The sequence below is a fragment of the Epinephelus moara genome, chromosome 11 (genome assembly GCF_006386435.1).
Source record: "Epinephelus moara isolate mb chromosome 11, YSFRI_EMoa_1.0, whole genome shotgun sequence".
Taxonomy (NCBI): Eukaryota; Metazoa; Chordata; class Actinopteri; order Perciformes; family Serranidae; genus Epinephelus; species Epinephelus moara.
In genome coordinates, this window is record NC_065516.1 from 26,239,408 (window position 1) to 26,257,472 (window position 18,065).

Sequence of the window (18,065 nt, forward strand, 5' to 3'; positions counted from 1 at the left end):
TTATTCTTAAAAGATGTTTCAAGACTTTTTTAAGGACCTGCAGACACTGAATAAATGTCAATGTTTAGAATAAGGCAGGATCATCATTAAGTATCCTTGTGGCTTGAGGGTAGACGTTCCTCTGAGCCTCTTGGTGTAACTGGTACCTTCTCCCTGATCTCAACAGGATGAAAAGACAGTTATCCAGGTGGCTGAGATTTTTTTAATTTTATTCTCCTGGCCTTATTTTTGCAGTGTCTGGTATAAACATCCTTTATGCAGGGTAGAGCAGCGGCTATGGTGTGTTCAGCTGAACAAACCACTCTTTGCAGGGCCTTGCAGTCCTGTTTCTGTACCAGGCAGTGATGTTCCCTGTCAGGAAGCTCTCCATGATGGAGGAGTAGGAATTCCTAAGTATTTGAGGGGATACCGGGGAATGTCCTCAGCTCCCAAGTCAGGCCCTCTGTGACGTGGAGACCAAGGTATTTGAAGCAATCCACCCTCTCCACTGAGGACCTATTGATATTAAGGGGGGCGTAGTTCCTTTGCTGCTTCTTCCCAAAGCCCATTATCATCTCCTAAGTTTTGCTGACGTTCAGGAGTACGTATGATAAAATAAAGACGTACAACAGATATGCTTTGTTGTTCAATTGATTTTATTTCTTTTTCTGTATATCAAAGAAAGCATAATGGAGACCAAACACAAAAAGGCAGATACAAGTGAGGAGGAAAAAATAAGCTTAATCAAAAATCTAACAATTCATAACAACACTGCCATTATTATTGTTCAATATTCATAGGAATACCATACTATTTTTGAGCAGAGAGGTGGCATTTAAAACCATGATGGATCAATAATAATCAAAAACAGTGATGGGTAGTAATGATAAATCGTATAAGTAGTAGTACAGTTATAACAATAGTGATAATCAAAGTGACAATGAAACATAAGAGAATAAAAAGCAGATCTCCATAAAAACCTATCTAGTTTGGACAGTGCAACACCGTGTCTGTGTGTGTGCGTGTGTGTAATCCCAGTCTTGAAGTTAAAGCACTCCAGTCCTTGCTTTACACACAAGATACAGTTTCCAACAGGAGTACAAGTTATTACTCATGAAAGGACATAGTTAGCCTCCTTGTTTCAAAATCCACACCAAGTGACTCTTAATGTCGTGTTAATGGCTGTATTCGTTTGAAATGTCTGTAGCTTGTGCAAAAATTGTGGACTAGTGCAAGTGTCAAGCCGTGGGATGTCCTTTACAGTTTGCATTTACCTCTCCTGCTCTCTGTCGACCTCAAGATTGCTTTTTGGTTTTTGAATGACAGAAAGCAAAGGGAGGATTACTTTGGAATATCAGTTATTTTTAATATATTTCTTTACAAAAGTTCATGTTTTTAGTTTTGCATTTTGTTAAAACTATCAATAGTAACATTAATATACAACTTAAATTGAAGGAAAACATCTTTAGTATGTTATGTGTCCTTCAACACAGCACCATCTTATTAGCTCTCAGTCAACACATTTAATGTTTCCCAATTTGCTTTCAAGATTTGAGTATCCATTAGTCCCTTAAGGATACTAGTAATACCCAACTCTCTCCCTTGTCATGATTTCCAGATATTAGATCTCATTTCACAGCACGTACATTACCAGAATTAGTAACTCTGTATCAAAACGGAACAAAACGAGGGGGAAAGAGTATGGGAAACAGCCCATTTCAAGCCCTGTTCTCTTTAATATTTCTAGTGGCTTGGCTTTTGACCTAAATAAAAATCTGTTAGAACAGTTTTTAATTGCTTCTATTGGCGTTTATATAAATATTAAGGTAAATTAAATGAGTACTTACCTCGCTGTCTTATGCACAGTATTCATGACAAAGAAAACTGCGAGTTAAAAAAAAATCTGTCTGACCCTCTGTGCCTGGTGAGGATGAAATTAATTCACTTACATTATATGAGGATCACCTGGGCTTGAATTTCTATACCTGGTCGTGTTTCTTTTTAAGGCTGTCATATTTCTAACACACCCACAGTAGGTAAAAACATTTATTTCCCCCAACAGGTTTGAAGAGCTGCATTTCAAAATGACACATACACCATTTGGAGGGAAATGAAAATCCACAGGATCAAAGAAATTCGATTTATAAAAACAAGATAGTTGGTAATTGTGTAATTATAGTCCTTGGCCAAGAGAGTGCTGACAACTTTACAGGCAGGATTTGTGATGTTCTTGATACAGAATATGACATTCAAATATTTCCCCCAAAGATGAAAATAAAAGCATTTTGGAACAGAGCTCTTCTTCAGTTACACACCCAGGTCTGCTTCTTGCACATAATGCTCACACCTAAAGCATGTTTCATTGGACTAGCAAAAAAATCAATTTATTTCATGTGATTTATATTAAGGCATCCGACATGCATTAATGTATCTTTCCATGAAGACACTTGCATTAGAATGCTTAAAAACATTTCAAACAAGGTAAAAATGTGTCAAAGTGCGGTATGCCAAGATTCTACCTTCCTCCGCCTCTCTTTTTGCCCCGTCTATTTGGATTGTCGTGAAAACTATGAATATGTAAATGGGTACAATTCAACAGCCCTATTCTCTCTTAAAGTACCTCTTTTTTTTTATCCCAAATGAGTGGACACAACACTCTTCAGATCACACTCCTGTAGCAAATAAAAAGGTGACAATTAATACCAGTTCTTCCTCTCCCAATGGTTCAGTCCAGTCATATTAGATCCAAGAAATCTTTGCCCTAAAAGTGAAAGTAGGCATGAGAAGAAAAAAAAACAATTCCACAGGAGAAAACTGGAGTTATTTATGCGAGTATTTCATGTTATTATCCCAAAAAGTATTTCCGGGCCTACTGTCAAATGGCCACTTCCAAAGAGGAAACGCTTTTGCATCAGTCTTTAGGGTAGCACAGTTCAAGCATGGCAAGTAGAGAGCCTTTACAAATTATAGGAAGGTCATTGAAGTAAGATAATATATAACCACAGGCTTAGGACCAAAAATGTTGGGATAAAGTGTGTGAGGATTGAGGGAGACTTGAGATGTGTGCATCAATTATCAGACAGCAACTGAGTGAGTGTGAAGCAGCATGGGATCAGTCTGCTGTTGTATTGGATTCCAGGTAACTCTATAGATTAACGGAGTGAGTCTGTGAGGGTTGAGCAAGGGATAGCGGATGTAGGGGGAGCCAACTTCAAAAACTAAAGAATATTAGCTTTTGAGTATTAGTGCTCAAATTTGTTTATTAAAATCTGAGGAGCCCAAATGGGTCCGAGAATAGTCAGTGTGCAGACCAATCCTGATCTGAGTCTTTTAACTGTTGCTGGTGGCCGTCGGTGGAGGCGACTCAATAACCATCTCCCCTACCGAACTGGTTACCGGAGTAGAGTGAGGGACCTGTGAGACCGACACAATGCTGCCAGGTCCAACGCTACCGGTTCCATTCTTGTTCACGAGTGTCGTCGGCTGGCCAAAGTTAGTGGTTCTCAGGGTTGCCAGATGACGTGGGGAGAAGACGTGGGCCCTTGCTGCAGCCCGGGATTCAAAGGAGATGTTGCAGGCATCACAGCGGCCTGTCAGGGTCTCCTTTGGCACAGGCTGGCCGGCCACTGGGGAAGCTGAAGGTTCGGTAATTGTCAGCTGAACAGGTTTGGGCAGGATGGGACGATTGGCTTTGAAAGCGTTGTACTGCAGGTAGCTTGCTGAGCTCATGTCCACCTTCCCACCTGAAAGAGGAGACTGGGAATTGGAGAGTAGGGTGGAGAGACAGGACCAGAAATGGAAAAAGTTTAATGTCATATAATATTAAGTTCAAATTTTGTTACAGGTTTCGACTGAACCATCTGACTAAAATTCAAGCCCTCTATAAACTGCTATACGCACAATTTAGCAATTCTGTATTTTGACATCAATATTTGTTTAGATGTTTGTTTTTGTAGTCAGCAACACGTGTGTGTTCTTGAGCAAAAGGTTGAGTGCTCAAAACTAAGCAATATTTGTACTCCAAAAACTCAATATATACTATATTATTTTGAGTAATACCACAAACTATGGTAAAAACACTGAATGTCAACTGCAGTGTATACTGCAGAAAAAAATTAATACGTAAAACAAAAACATAAATGACCTGAATTACTATTTGCTTGAAATAATTTAATTTCAAAAAATCTTGTAAAACAAAAACAAGAAGTGAATCACAATATTTTTCCTTTTAAAGTCAATATACGAAATAAAAGCCCAGCCCTAGAATCAAAAAGGTGCAAAGCAGCAATAATGTGTCAAAGAGGAAAGGTTTCCTCATCAACATACCTTGCTATAAATTTAATTACTCTTTATTACTGTACAAACAATAATGAGTTTTTGTACCAAAGTCTTTAAAATATACTATGTATGCAAGTCTACTTGCCAACTTACCATTTTCTCTTGCTGCAGCCTCCAGCGCTTCTCCTTGGCTCTGGTGTTTTGGAACCAGATCTGCACCACCTTGAGTGGCAGGCTGAGCTCCGTGCCGATCGCCTCGCACTCCATGGCATTAGGGTGAGCGCAGGTCTCGTAACAGGACTGCAGAATGGACAGCTGTAGGCAGGACAAGTGTGTGCGTGGTCTACGGCTGGATGAATGGGGCAGAAAGCTGCTTTCTGTTGGACTTGATTTAGCTATGATCGGGGTGGTGGGGCTGGCCACTTTGGCAGAAGTGGGGGTATTCGGGCTAACTGGTGCGATACTGGGAGTGGGGGGCGGGGGGATGGTACGAGGAGGTGTGTGCGTTGGAAGAGCCAATTGTTCTCTTGACAGAGTGTTAATCTTAATGGGGATCTTGGGGGTCCAGTAGTTGAGCCCGTTCTGTTTTTGTGGCACCACGGTTGTGGCAGGGGGCCTGTTGTTGATGGGAGTTGTGGGCAGCTTGGGAACCATGCGGTTAGTGGTCCCTGGTCCAGGACCCATCTCATTTTCATTGTCTTTCTCCTCATCAGTCTTTTCTTCCTCGCTTTCCTCTTCTAGCTTTCGTTTTTGGGCTGGTCGCGGGGCAATGGGGATTGGATCCTTGGGTGGTGCTAAAAGGACAGGGGTGTTGACTTTGGGTGCAACTTTGACCATAGTGACGTTGCTGGTGGTTTCGAGCTTGGTCTTTGGCACTGCAGAAGCACTGCTGCTCACAGAAGAGACTGTGGTAGAGGAAAGAACCTCCTTGGGCTTGATAGGAACTGGGGCTATTTTTTTCACCGCGACAGGTTTGCCCAGCTCCTTTACAGGCTCTCTCTCTGTTTTTATGAGGGTGCGCACAATTGGAGTAGTTGTAATGCACCCAGTGTTATTTGGAGCAGGCTTGTTGGAGAAAATGGGCTTGGAAAGAGGCCAGGTAAATTTGATGAGAGGTTTGCCAACCGCTGCCAGGGTCCCATCACTGATGAATCTGACTTCACCCTTTCGTTCCCTTGCCCTCATGTTCTGGAACCAAATCTGAACAACCTTCTTTGGAAGGTGGACCCACTCTGAAATCTGTTCAAACTCATGTTTCCCAGGATTTGGGTCTTTGAAATAGCAGCCATACAGAATGTCAAGTTGTTCAGCTTGAATGATGGTCCTTGACCGTCGCATATCCCGATACCTTTTTCCTTTGGATTTCCTCTGCTGCTGCTCCTGCTGCTCCCTCTCCTTTACCTTCTCTCTTTCCTTTTCTCGCTCCCTTTCCAATAGTGTGGCGTTCATTTTCTCTGCAGCCCTCATGTAAATACTGGACTTTGTCATGTTGTTACAGTTCACCAAATTAAAACTGCTGTTGGTAGAGGGCATGGAAGTAACAGGTTCAGGCTTCACCTGGACGACTACCAAACCTTTGGATGTGGGCCTCAAGCCAAGCCCATCCAGCAACTGTCCCTTCTGTGCTGCAATTTTATCAGCCAGAGATGATGAGGATGAAGCAGATTTTGAGTTGTTTTTTCCCATGCTGAGATCCAGAGCGGACTCACAGTCACCACCGTTGGGCAGGTAGTGGGAAGTTTGGCTGTGGGAGGAGAGAGACTGTGAGAGAAGAGAGCTGGAGAAGCGTGTGATCGTTGGTGGGTTAGAAAAGACGGGTACTTTGCTTCCATCAATCACTGAAGGAGTAAGAGAGAGAACATAGGGGCTTAGGAACTGAGTAGAAAAAGGAGCAAGGGACAGGGGAAGCGTGTGGAGAGCGCTGGTTGGAATCTCAGTGTGGGTCTGTGAACTTGGAGGATCCCCTTGGGCCTCCAACTCTAGATCCACATCTGGGTCCTGTCTCTCCTTTTTCACTTCCACCTCATCGCGCTCAAACTCCCCCTTTCGTTTTTTCCTCTTGGCTCCCTGACCCCCTCCGCCCTCCTCGTCTTCATACTCGTCCTCTGCATCAGAGAGAAACACAGTTGTGGAGCGCAAGACCTTTCCTCCACCTGGCCCTTTATCACCGTGGACTTCCCACTGAGCTTCATCTTTAGCAGGGCTCTCAGGACCCTCCCTCAAAGACCCATTCTGACTTTCCTCGTCAGACACAATGACAGAGGTGTACACCTCATTTTCTGAATCAGAAGTGAGACAGGAATCTCCCTGACCCTTCCTTCTCAAATCCCTCTGTCTGCGTTTCCCTCTTGTACTAGACAAATCCATCGCCTGACTACCTGATGCTTCAACATCATCCTCACCTTCTGCTATAACCAGTGAGCTTTCCTCATCATCATAGTCAATGTCAGAATTTTGGGCATGTCTTGTAAATCCTGCCAAGCTTTGCAAGTGTTCTACCTCTGTTGCCCTCTGCCTCTGTTTTGCATGTCGGGCTTGGCTCAACCACCTACGTACCTCCTCCTCAGAAAGCCCTACCTCTCTGCCCAGCGCCTCACAGTCCTCATGGGGAGGACTTGCAGCATCAGCCTCACTACGTGACTCAAAGAAGGCCCAGAGCACTTCTGACTGGAACTCTGACAGCACTGGAAGGTCTGGATAAATTGATCCCATTGCATTACAATGGGGTCGAGTTTGGTTGTTAGTTAAGGCATTTGTACTCGGGCTGGATTTTGGGGTGCCAAATGAGCCACAAGGGCTATTGCCTGATTGTGATTTTTGAGGAGTTGAATCAGGGCTAAGTGTAAGGTTTAAATTTAAAGGACTGAGGCTTGAGTTGCTGGGCACAGATGCAGAAGGCGAGAGATTCTTATTGCGGAGGCTCTTCTCTGTGCCCGCTGGGGAGAGATTGAGGCTAGCTGCTTTATCACCTTCCAGGTCCAACTGATTAGTCGAGCTGTCTCCATCTGTTGTGCTATCTCTATGTGCCTTCGCATTGTCTTCATTATTCTCAACCTTCACTTTGCCTTCTATATTAGGACACTGTGCAGATTCTTTACTGTCCTCCTCCTTAAGTTTTTCTGTTTTATTGTTCTCTGTAGTCCAGTTATTCCTGTCCTTGATCTGATCTGAGACCTCCTCTTCAACAGTCTCACTATCCTGCCTTTCTTGTTCTTTCTCACACTTCATAGTCTGTTTTTGCTCCTCCAGGCAGGGCTGTATGTTTGTTGGAACTCCTGCAGAGGGCCACTGGTTCTGTAAGCTGTTAAGTCTTTGGGTTAGGAGGGCTTGCTGAGCTGTGCTGAGACCTACGAATGGCACACACTGGGTTAGGAGCTGGCCCTGCTGGTTCTCTTGGTGCTGCTGGGTTTGGGCTTGGAGCCCATTCAAGATCAAGGGCATGACCATTTGAGGCTGAGGCACAAGCTGAGGCACGGCGGCACCAGGAGCAGCACCGGCCGTGAACAGGGAGGGGAGGAGGGAGTGTGAGAGGGTGTTGGGACTGGATGTGAGGAGGGTGAGAAAGGCTGAGACCGCCTGAGCTGAGGCCACAGGGGAGGTGAGGAGGGAGGGAGCCACTTGTGAAGTTTGGATCTGCTCTCCGTCCTTTGTAGGAGTAACCATCAATGTCCCAGGAGCAGCACTGTTGGTGGTGGTAACTAACTGACTGGTTCCACTTCCAGATGTGGTCACTACAGTGTTTAGAGCACTGGTGGTGGTACCTCCCAAACTAGCAGTGGCAGCTGTGCTGTTTGCAGCATGTGCGGCAATTCCAGCATTTCTGCTGCGGGTCTGGTGCAAGACAGATTTCATATGGCTCTCAAGGGTGATGGCATGATTGTAAGAGACTCTACATATAGCACACTGGTAGGGCTTGTTTGATATATATGGCCGAGACAGGACAGGAACTGAGGGAGATGGGGGATCAATGTCCCCACCTTGTTTTGCAGAGCCTGTTGTCATCCTCTGAATGTGGGATGCAGAGTTGTAATGAACTTTCAAGGCAGTTCTGCCGGGAAAAGTTTCCAAGCAGGCATTGCATTTGAATGACTGGGTGTTATTTTCAGCTGGCACACCATTTTTACCAACTGACTTTTCACTAGCGTCTGGGCTTTCTGTGTTTTCAGTTGCATTTTGCTGTTTGGCTCCTGTGAGTTGATTTCCCTCCTCATCTGGCTCTGGCTCAGCTTCACCTCCCTCCTGTTCCATTATTCTCTCTTCCTCCATCTCTTTGTCTCCAAGCGTCTGGGTAGCGTCTGAACTCTCACTAGATTGGCAGGGATCTGAACTGACGTCTTCAGCGTGCTCCAGTTGTGAAGATTCAGCACCTGATAAAACAAATACACAGGTTTAACTTTTATGTTTGAGTAGATGGAATTCTAACTGATAACAGAAGTGAACATTTGCATACTGAAAGTAATAGTTTACACAATTTTAGAGCTACAAACAGATCCACACTATAATAATTCCTTTTATGGAGTAAATCAGGTTTGGTTGGGTAAAATATATCAGTAATTACACACTGCATCAGAGTCATTATGAGAACATAAAGAAATGCATGAATGTGTTTTTTTACAGTCCTCAATTTTGTGATTTTCTTCTCATGACTTAAATACTTTTTTTTTAAAAAGTATTTTTCACACTCACCTGTAGACTTTAGAGCACTTTTGTCCTCTTCTCCTCTTCCACTGGCACCCTGTTTTATAACAGCCTGTTAACAGAAAATGAAAGGAGAGGATCAGCAACATTCCCATTGCAAACTTAACTCTGCAACGTCTCCATTCAGATGAGCTGAATGCTATGTAGCTTTTGAACGGCTCAGCATTTGGGCGTGACTCATTGATGTGTGGTTATATTACACATAGTATGCTTGGCAAGCCTTTAATTTACAAATTACCCTAAAGGCATAAATTAGGCAGTCTTTGATCAATTCATCCACCAATAAAATTCCCTCTATTTCTTAACACTTGACATACTAAATTGTCATCGACCCATTACAAACAGTGTGTTCATGTAGGTGCTTAGTTTTGTTTTTGCTTTGTTTTTTTTCCTTCTCAGGAAATACTTTCACACTGACATATCTGGTAACTGGTTAGTCCAAACAATGAAGTATTAAAACTATCCAATTAATGAATACTAAACTGCCGACTGCCAAACGTTAATCTGCACAAAAAGTCATGAACAGAAACATCCTCAACATTCATAATTCAAAATACTAATTACTAATGTATTAACAGATTCTGCATAAGTAAGTGTATATGTTCCGCAGTTGTGTTAAAACTAATTCAAATTACTTTAAGCTTGGGTTCTCTAGATAATAATTTTATTAAGACACATATTAGACCATCTATGTTAAGACAGACATAAGTGCAATGTATTACACCATGATATGAATTTCAACGAGTGCTCACCTACAATACTACCTATTATTACCTACCACTAATGTCTTATTAACCAATAATTACACATTAGAACATCAAAGGATAAATATTTTGTCTCACTTGTGTTTATTTTTTATGGTGTATGGGTGACTAACCTAGGGGATTAATAATGTTATCCATCATTGAATGGTTCCTCTCTCACATACTATAATATATATAACAGAGGGTGGACAGAGTAATAAAAACAAATTATAACACAGTAGCCTAGCAGTGAATACTGATTTGGTGAAGTCTGTATGTTTTCAAGAGACATTTTAAATGTTGGTAAAAGTTGTGACCACTTTGAAAATGCAGTTTTTCCTGCCACATCACATAATTTGTATTTACTGCAGAGCTACAGCATTACAACACATTTGATATTTTGTCCAATCCCTGTATATCAGCCAGCAACAAGTGGGCTCATTAAACATTACGGTCATAATTGATGCACTACCAAAAGTAATTAAGTTCTGCCTTTCAGGGAGTATAGACTAGCCATACCGCCCAGCTGTACTTACAATGTCCAGCAGTTTGTCGACACAAGATGGAAGTACGCTGTGTTGCTCAGTGAGATGCAGAGATAGGGAGGATCTGTTGGGTTGCCTTTTTTGGCACAGGGGGCATAGCCACGCTGCCACCCCATTACTTTCACTGCTCACTGTCTCACCAGCCTCCTCCTAACCAAAAACAACAACAACAACAACAACAAAAACAAATGTAAAAATGCTAGAGAATACTTCTCTTTCTGGAGCGGTTACCATTTATCACAAATGCAGAATAGAAAAGAGGATATAAAGTCAAATGTGATGTGAGGAAGTAATTTAAGCAAGATCAAAAGGGGAGCTGCACCCACCAAGACAAAAGTATACACACCTTAGGTAGGTGACCAACATTTATCATGCATTGTCATGTTTAACTATTTGAACCTACAATCAGAGGCCAGTCACCATATCCTTATATAGGCATATCTTGTTTAACAATAAAACTAATCCCAGATCAGTATCTCATTCTTACAGGTCTCTGAAGTTCCATTCAACATTAGCCATGCTTTGTAGGTAGGCTCCCAACATTATGTCTGTTTAGACTGTATCAAACAACACAATAATGCAGTTATTGAAATTACGCCTTTAAAGAAGCATGCATGTAGTGCCTTTAGTAGGTTTGACATTGCAGTGTTGTTAACTCCAAAAAAAAGATTCACTGTTTTATACATCTTTGCAATCAATCCAACTTCCACAAACTGATCTGGCATCACATGTGCAAATGAAATGTATTAAATGCAGAATATAGTGCAGCAACAATCACAATCATAACATGCACTGCTTAATAATTTACAATACAGCCTGTAAAACCACTTATTTCTCCCAGTTTTGACCACCACAAGGAATGTGGTCGATATATTAAATATGATCTGAAATCATACTGCATAAGCCTCAACGTGCATGATCAAATAACTGTAACTCCCACGCAGTTTTAAGCAAGTCAAAATAGACCACTAGTCTGGATTTTACCACACGGCTTTGATGTATTTTTCCTGCAAGCATTCATGATCCAAAACGCAACGAAGAGAGCAAACCATGCCCATGAGGAGAAATACCAACACAGCCACAATCCTCACTTCCTCGTCATGCCAATTAGCAAGCTAGCAGGGTTATATGAGCAGATAATGTTCCGACAAGTCCATATCTGCAGATTATATCATGTTTAAGAGCTCCTCATCAAGAGTTTCATAATTAAAAGCTAAGATATAACCAGACTGACGTCTCTCTGCTCATAGTTGGCTAATTAATGAGCAGTCTAATTAGCTATGCCGACCAGAGACGAATCAATTAGCTAGCAAGCTAGGTTGAGAAGCCCCCCCTGTAACGTCGCATTACAGTCGTGTTTCTGGAAATGCTGGTTAGCTGTTAGTTTACAGAAAATAACCCCGCAGTGATAGCCAGACACTTCTCCGAAACTGCAAAACACAGGGCAGACGTGTGCATTATCTCGCAGCTGGCTCTCTGGACGTTAAGCAAATTAATAAACAAAAAGGGGTTGAGCTAATAACAGTCGTGTCACTTTGCTAGCTAGCCTGTTAGCAAGATAATTAACCGCTCCTCAAACTGTCTCCAACTGGCTAGTCTCCACTCCCTACAAACTCTGCCTGGTCCAGGTGGGAACTGCAGCTTCAATACACCGACCGAGTTCACGCAGGATAGAAAATAGTCTCACTAGGCTTCAGATCAAAAACCTCGGCCTCGAGTTATATCCTTACCCCTCTGATTGTGGGCTGCCAATCGGGCATCTAGTGTTGCACCGCCCGCCGCCTGCTGCTCAACAGCGCAAATTGAGGCCTAGCCGGACTAAAGCCATTTAATTAATGAACGTGGGCTCCGTTTACAGATGTGTTAGAAAACACTCGCACCCCCTCCTCCCTCGCCGCCCAGCAGACCCCCTTTTGACGCGTCCTAGCGCTAAAATCCATACCTTAAACACTCACGGTGCAACACATGGCCATTTAAACTATCATTTTAACAGCTTCAAGCCGTAATTGGCGAAAGAATTAAACGCTAAAAAGCTACTTGAAGCGGAGTACGTGCGCCGCGGTCGCCTCGACGATGGGGGTGGTGTAGGGAGAGCAGGCGAAAGAGAGACGAGAGGCAGAAAAAGTTTGGGATTTAATGTTGGATTTCTATAAGGGATCGGATTAGTATGGGGCACAATCCGTCGTTTGCTCGATCCTCTATCAGTCGCAGGCCACTCTCCGCGCTCAAATCAGCACAATTAACCGATCGCGAATGACGTTTAATTAAGTTCAGAGCAATTAGCTAATGCGTTTTTACCTGCATGGTCGCCGCTCCAGCACGCACACACACACACGCTTCCTCCGTGGCTCCTCAGAAGTGAAAAGTTTTCTTGCCTGCCCTCCCTCTCTCTGTGTCTCTCCTCTCTCTCTCCTGTTCTCCCCCTCCCTTCATTCGCCCTATCCCTCTCTCCTTCCCCTCTTCCCTCTAGTAAACAGACCACAGCTCCCCCCAAGGCTGATTGCTGACATTCAGAAGGGACAGGCACGGCTATCAAATCCCTTATGTAACCCCGCAGATATTAGAGATTATTAATGTATGTTGAAACACCCAGTACTTATTGAGCCATACAGATAAGTCAGTATACAAAAAATGCATGAGATAGTTTAAAAAAAAAAAGTGTGCCGATGTCTAGATTACACGGAATCCCCTTTAATGTGAAACCTCGTTTTTACATTAAAGGTGAATAAAAAGCGAGTCCCCATTCTGCCAACTTGGATTGTCACAAAGAGTGTGACGAGTTAATTAAGGCTGAATAATAAAGATATGACCGCGGAGCCTCATCTCGGCAGCGCGCGTGCGAATTATGACATGTTTTCAATCAAATGATAGGTGTGGCGCACATCAACAGTCGAGTATGTGGAATAAATATTTATGAAGCAGAGGGGATTAAAACTGCACCATCTGTATGCCCCTGCGTTACTGGGACAGGAAGTGATGTTCCTGAATACCCTGATAGGTGGCTCTAATTGCGCCTGTGCAAAATGAATTTCGCTGACGTGTAGGGGCAACTAGGATTGATGTGTCGCGCACTTTTTGGTGCCGAATTGTTTGGATACGAGGACGTGACCTGTGAAGGTGTGTGAGAGTGCGGTTTGATACGCGGGTGGTGATTTTAAAAACTCTTTGTTTCAGTTTGGTGATTTTGAATTGGAATTCATGCATGAGTCTGCAGCAGCAGCTCGGACTGAATAATCCGAGCCTGATTATAATGACACCGGTGCGGCTACAGGAGCTGCTGTGCTGCTGTATCACTGCTTTACTGAAAATAAAAATAATACTAAACAGGATGTGAACTGTACAAAACGTAAAACTACGCAGACAACCCAGAGAAAATAATGATTAGGCTACATGTTTTGGTGGGAGGAGTAAGCTGATCCTTTACTTAGGTAATACCACCATGCATAAATACTTACGTATTCAAATATTTACCACTGTTAAAGTACAGAGGGTGCTGAAAGAGTTTATATTATTATAGTAATATTAATACATTAAATATAGCATTGTTGTTAGATGATTATTACTGGTGCATAACTGTGTAAGATGCATTTTTATTGAAGCAAGTTGAAGTGAGGGTCAATAAAAACAATATTTTTGGTAGCTTTCTCTATAAAAGTGCATCATGTTTCAGATTTTCAAATTTTATATGTAATATCCTAAAATGCAAATAAACTACCATAAAACTTAAATTAACAGCCCGGGGCTATTATTTGCTTAAATCACTGTAATCAACAAGCCTATATTTGGGACAGGTGTCTATATGGGATAGGACTTTAATTCCTTTCATACAAAACTGTTGCTCAGCAAAGATCAGGAATTGCAATTGAATTGTTTATTTAAAACAGTCTGAATATTACTCATTTAAAAATTAGGTTTCAGATAATATATCAGTTACGAATCATTTGATCTAGCTCTGACACACAGCGCATCAGAGCGATGTAGAGTTCCTGCGCCTGGCGTATCGACACAACACCACTTTTTTATCCTGTTAAAACAATACTCACAACTTAAATAGATTTTTCTCAAAAACCTTTTATATTGTTTTGATCTGAGGACCCTTATGGACTAAAGGAATATGAAGAACTTACAGGGTAATCGAGGAATGGACCCAACAACCCGGTTTTATACATTTGAAGAACTTCTATAAAAAAAAAAATGAACTGCTTGGCAACCAGACCATTCCTCTAATTGAGACAGGCCCTTATTTGTCAAGATGTGTCGCCACACCGGGCTAGTAAAAGGGACTGGGCATTTAATTGGGACTAGGCTTTTGACTGACGTTTTACGGTAGTTACTAAAGCTGTTCAATAAATATAAAAAGTACAATATTTCCATCTGAAATGTAGTTAAAACTGAAATGCCAAAGGTTCCTCAAAACTGCACTGTTCCTCCTGCACTACTTGAGTGAATGTACTTTCCACCATTGGTTCATGTATGATTAATCAAAAAAAAAGTATGTAAAAGAGCTTTTAACTTGTGACTTGATTTTGGCATTGTTATTGTTAAAACTTAGTGTTTGGGGTAAACTTATGGTGTTTCTAAAAAAAACTGTCAAACAACAAAATAACAGTTAATACTACAATACTAATGATTGTTTGTTTGTTTTTTTGGCAGAAATGGAATATAACAAAATAAGAGGGGTTTTTTTTTGTGTGTGGAAAAATCGCAAAAAAGTGTGTTTTCATTACCCTAGAATGATTTGTTTATATCAGCATATGGAGCGATTCCTTGTCTACAGAGATCACTATGTTGCACCAACATGTTTCTACAGTAGCCCATAGCAGACAAACCAAACACTGGCTGTAGATATAGAGCTATTCCCATTTTCACACTGGCCACCTCCGCAACGAGTAGCATTGGAAAAACACTAATTTGTAACATGAAACTGCTTTATTCAGAATTTTTACCCATTTAAATCATTGGTCTGTTTGTTTTGGAGAAGAGAAGAGCTCTGCAGATGATCCGGCTCATGGTCAAAAACCTCCTGAACATCTGGGTCAGGAAAAAGGTGAGCACACATTAGCAGGCACTGGGTGAGCAGCCTGTCTGTGATGTGCCAAACAGCAAAGGAGAAGCGCTGATTTGTGACTAAAAACTGCTTTGCTCTGTGTTTTTACCAGTTTTAACCACCTGGTCCGTTTTGGCTTTCATTAACAACCTCCTGAACATTGAGGGAAATCTAACCGAGAGAAGTTGATGCTGGTTGCTGTTTGCAATCCTCACCACTAGATGCCACTAAATCTCCCTATATCTTGAACATTGGACCTTTAATGAAAAAAAACACATTCTTATACACAACTTAACCTGCCTATTAGTTAACTTACTTAAAAGATAGTCAGCCCTAAAGCTTGTAGTCTTTAGCTGGATTTCATTCAGTATTGTTGTTTCTCATTTCAGATGAGTGTGGAAGTGGAAAGAAAATTTGTGTGCAATGCTGACACTCTGAAAACTCTGGAGGAGATCGGGGGTACGTGTTTAATTTGTCTCCAACACATCTACACATGGATGACTTTAAAACTGAGGCATTTAACCGATGCTGTGATCCAAGTCAACTTCTAAATGGTCACTGAAGGACTTCATTGAATGGCACTAATTGCTGTGGTTTGCACTGTAACTGTAGTGACCCCGGCCATCTGTCTCTTGTTAATAATGAAGTTAAATTATCTGTATCAGCCTCGTTAGTATTTCAATATTTATTTATCCATTTATCTTTCTTCCTCCCTCTTCTTTTATTCAGCAGTGTGTGTTGGTCAACACCAGTTTTGTGACCAGTACTTTGACACCTCAAAGTTTGACTTGACTTTGAAAGACATTTGGCTGCGTAAACGTACAGGATGCTGCGAGCTCAAGTGCCCAGTGGCAGTCAACGGGACAGAAGAGAAGTCTGGAGAACAATCTAAAGCGGCAGCACTGTGTTCCCGCTACAAGGAGATAACCAATCTGCCTGAAATTCAGCTGAGAGTGAAAGAGGTCATTAAAGCTGTTTGTGAGGATGGAGAGACAGAGACAAGCCCCCCACAGGAGGATGAGTCTTGGCTGAGCAAAATGAATCTGATGTGCTTCGCAGAATATACAACAGTGCGGCGGTCATTCACTTTAGAGGAGGAGGGGGTGAAGATAGATCTCGACCAAGCTGACTTTGGCTACCATGTGGGAGAGATAGAGGTCCTGGTTCCAGAGGGAGGAGATATGCAGTCTGCCTTGGGGAAGATTGAAAGAACGGCTAGGAAACTGGGTGAGCTCAAAGCTGTCAAACTGCCCAACCCTTTAGATAAATACAGCACATTCAGTATCATTAATTATATTTATCAGTGTCAATATCAATGTGTCACTCTGTGACCTGCTTTCCTTAAAACATTTTAAATACTTTGTTTTCCTTCTCCTTCACAGGTCTGACTGGAGATCAGCAAGTTGAAGGAAAAATGCATGTTTACCTTAAAAAAAAAAACCCAGAACACTATGCAAAGCTACTGAGTGCACTTGTTTTGTAAGACATATTATACATGATCTCTAACTGTTAGGATTAAAGCTGGGGTAGGCAGAATGTTTTCTCTCCATCTCTGAAATTCTTTGCCAATATTAACATGAGTTTTATTTTGTTTATTGTCAGACTCTTTTTGATAAGTTTATCATCCTGATGGGTTGCTTTGCAGTGTTTGCAGTTGTTGCCAATGCTGAAATAGCATCTTTCTCTGCAGGAGGATTCTCCGTCATTGAAACAGGGTTTCACCAAAGGGATGTGCATAGCACACTCATCTACATTTGTAAACAGCAGAAAGGAACGCCCTCTCTCTGACAGACAGTTGAGCTATCCAATCATTCATTCAACCCAAATGAAATGATTGGATGGCCATATTACAAGCCTGCGACTTTTTCTTTTTTTTCTCATTTCATTTATTGATTGCTGTCGGGATGTAAAGAGAGTTTTAAAGAATGTGAAAAAAAGCTTCTAAAATAAGTTGCTTTTAAGATGTACATAATCATATCTACAATACTGAGGTATTGTTTATTAGAATCCTAATTTTATTAAAATTTAGAAAATTTAAAAAGACTAATTCACTGACTTCACACTGTATTCACTGCACAGACCTGAATCTCTCAAGACATTCCCTGAATTAGTTAGCCTACTTTAGAAAACAGCAATAGGCCCTTAGAATTTACACTTGCAGGATGCTCAACGGCTGCGTCCTATACATATGGGGCGAGTGAGATGAAGTGTGAATACTGGAAGTAAATTGGGTACCATACTCTAAGTTAACTATTACTGATGATTGTTTGTTGTGTGTTGTATTAAAAAGACGATGATTAAACATCTTAGACACTCTCAGATGAAGAGCAGGTAACTTTGTGTTTCACCCACAGCACAGGATGAAGGTCAGAAACTTCTGCTTCTCATGCTGACTTCAGCAGCTGGATTTTTCTTGTTGTATAACAAATGATTTGGCTGTGCAAATATGGCTTCCCTGGTCTTACATCATCAAGCCTCCTGTGTGATCTCATTTTCTGCAACAATCACTCTTTGCTAGTTTTCAGAAATGTAAAAATCTTAACATTCATGGGAATGTTTCAACAATTTGTACCATCAGGGTTTGTGCTGATCCTTAAAAAGCTTTAAAAGGGGATTAATTAATAATCTAAATGTCTGAAATCATTCTTTAATAAGTCTTAAAAATGCTGAACCATGGGAAGCAGGATTTTCTGAATCTTTTTGTCAGCATTACATTGTAAAATCTCAAAATAACTGGTAACATCTATTTTTTTTAAATAATTTACCAAATGCCTC

General features: G+C 41.6%; 2 protein-coding genes across 8 annotated transcripts; one reads left to right on the top strand and one right to left on the bottom strand.

Moving 5' to 3' along the window:
- Window positions 1-2,011: 2,011 nt before the first annotated feature.
- Window positions 2,012-12,676, bottom strand: zfhx2 (zinc finger homeobox 2). Of its 2 annotated transcripts, none has more exons than XM_050056357.1 (5): window positions 12,542-12,676; window positions 10,235-10,393; window positions 8,944-9,007; window positions 4,411-8,624; window positions 2,012-3,735 (listed from the first exon to the last, which is right to left on the bottom strand). In XM_050056357.1, the coding sequence occupies exons 1-5, from the start codon at window positions 12,545-12,547 to the stop codon at window positions 3,310-3,312; spliced, it is 4,869 nt and encodes a 1,622-aa protein (XP_049912314.1). In that variant the 5' UTR covers window positions 12,548-12,676; the 3' UTR covers window positions 2,012-3,309. The 2 variants fall into 2 exon arrangements, with proteins under 2 accessions (XP_049912314.1, XP_049912313.1); XM_050056356.1 differs by lacking the exon at window positions 12,542-12,676 and adding an exon at window positions 11,974-12,483.
- A 573-nt stretch (window positions 12,677-13,249) lies between these two features.
- On the top strand, window positions 13,250-17,606 carry thtpa (thiamine triphosphatase). Of its 6 annotated transcripts, none has more exons than XM_050056388.1 (5): window positions 13,250-13,360; window positions 15,225-15,290; window positions 15,680-15,749; window positions 16,023-16,517; window positions 16,673-17,606. In XM_050056388.1, the coding sequence occupies exons 2-5, from the start codon at window positions 15,240-15,242 to the stop codon at window positions 16,771-16,773; spliced, it is 717 nt and encodes a 238-aa protein (XP_049912345.1). In that variant the 5' UTR covers window positions 13,250-13,360; window positions 15,225-15,239; the 3' UTR covers window positions 16,774-17,606. The 6 variants fall into 6 exon arrangements, with proteins under 6 accessions (XP_049912345.1, XP_049912346.1, XP_049912347.1 ...); XM_050056384.1 differs by having other exon boundaries at window positions 13,257-13,360; window positions 16,020-16,517; XM_050056385.1 differs by having other exon boundaries at window positions 13,261-13,360; window positions 15,230-15,290; window positions 16,020-16,517.
- Window positions 17,607-18,065: the final 459 nt, after the last annotated feature.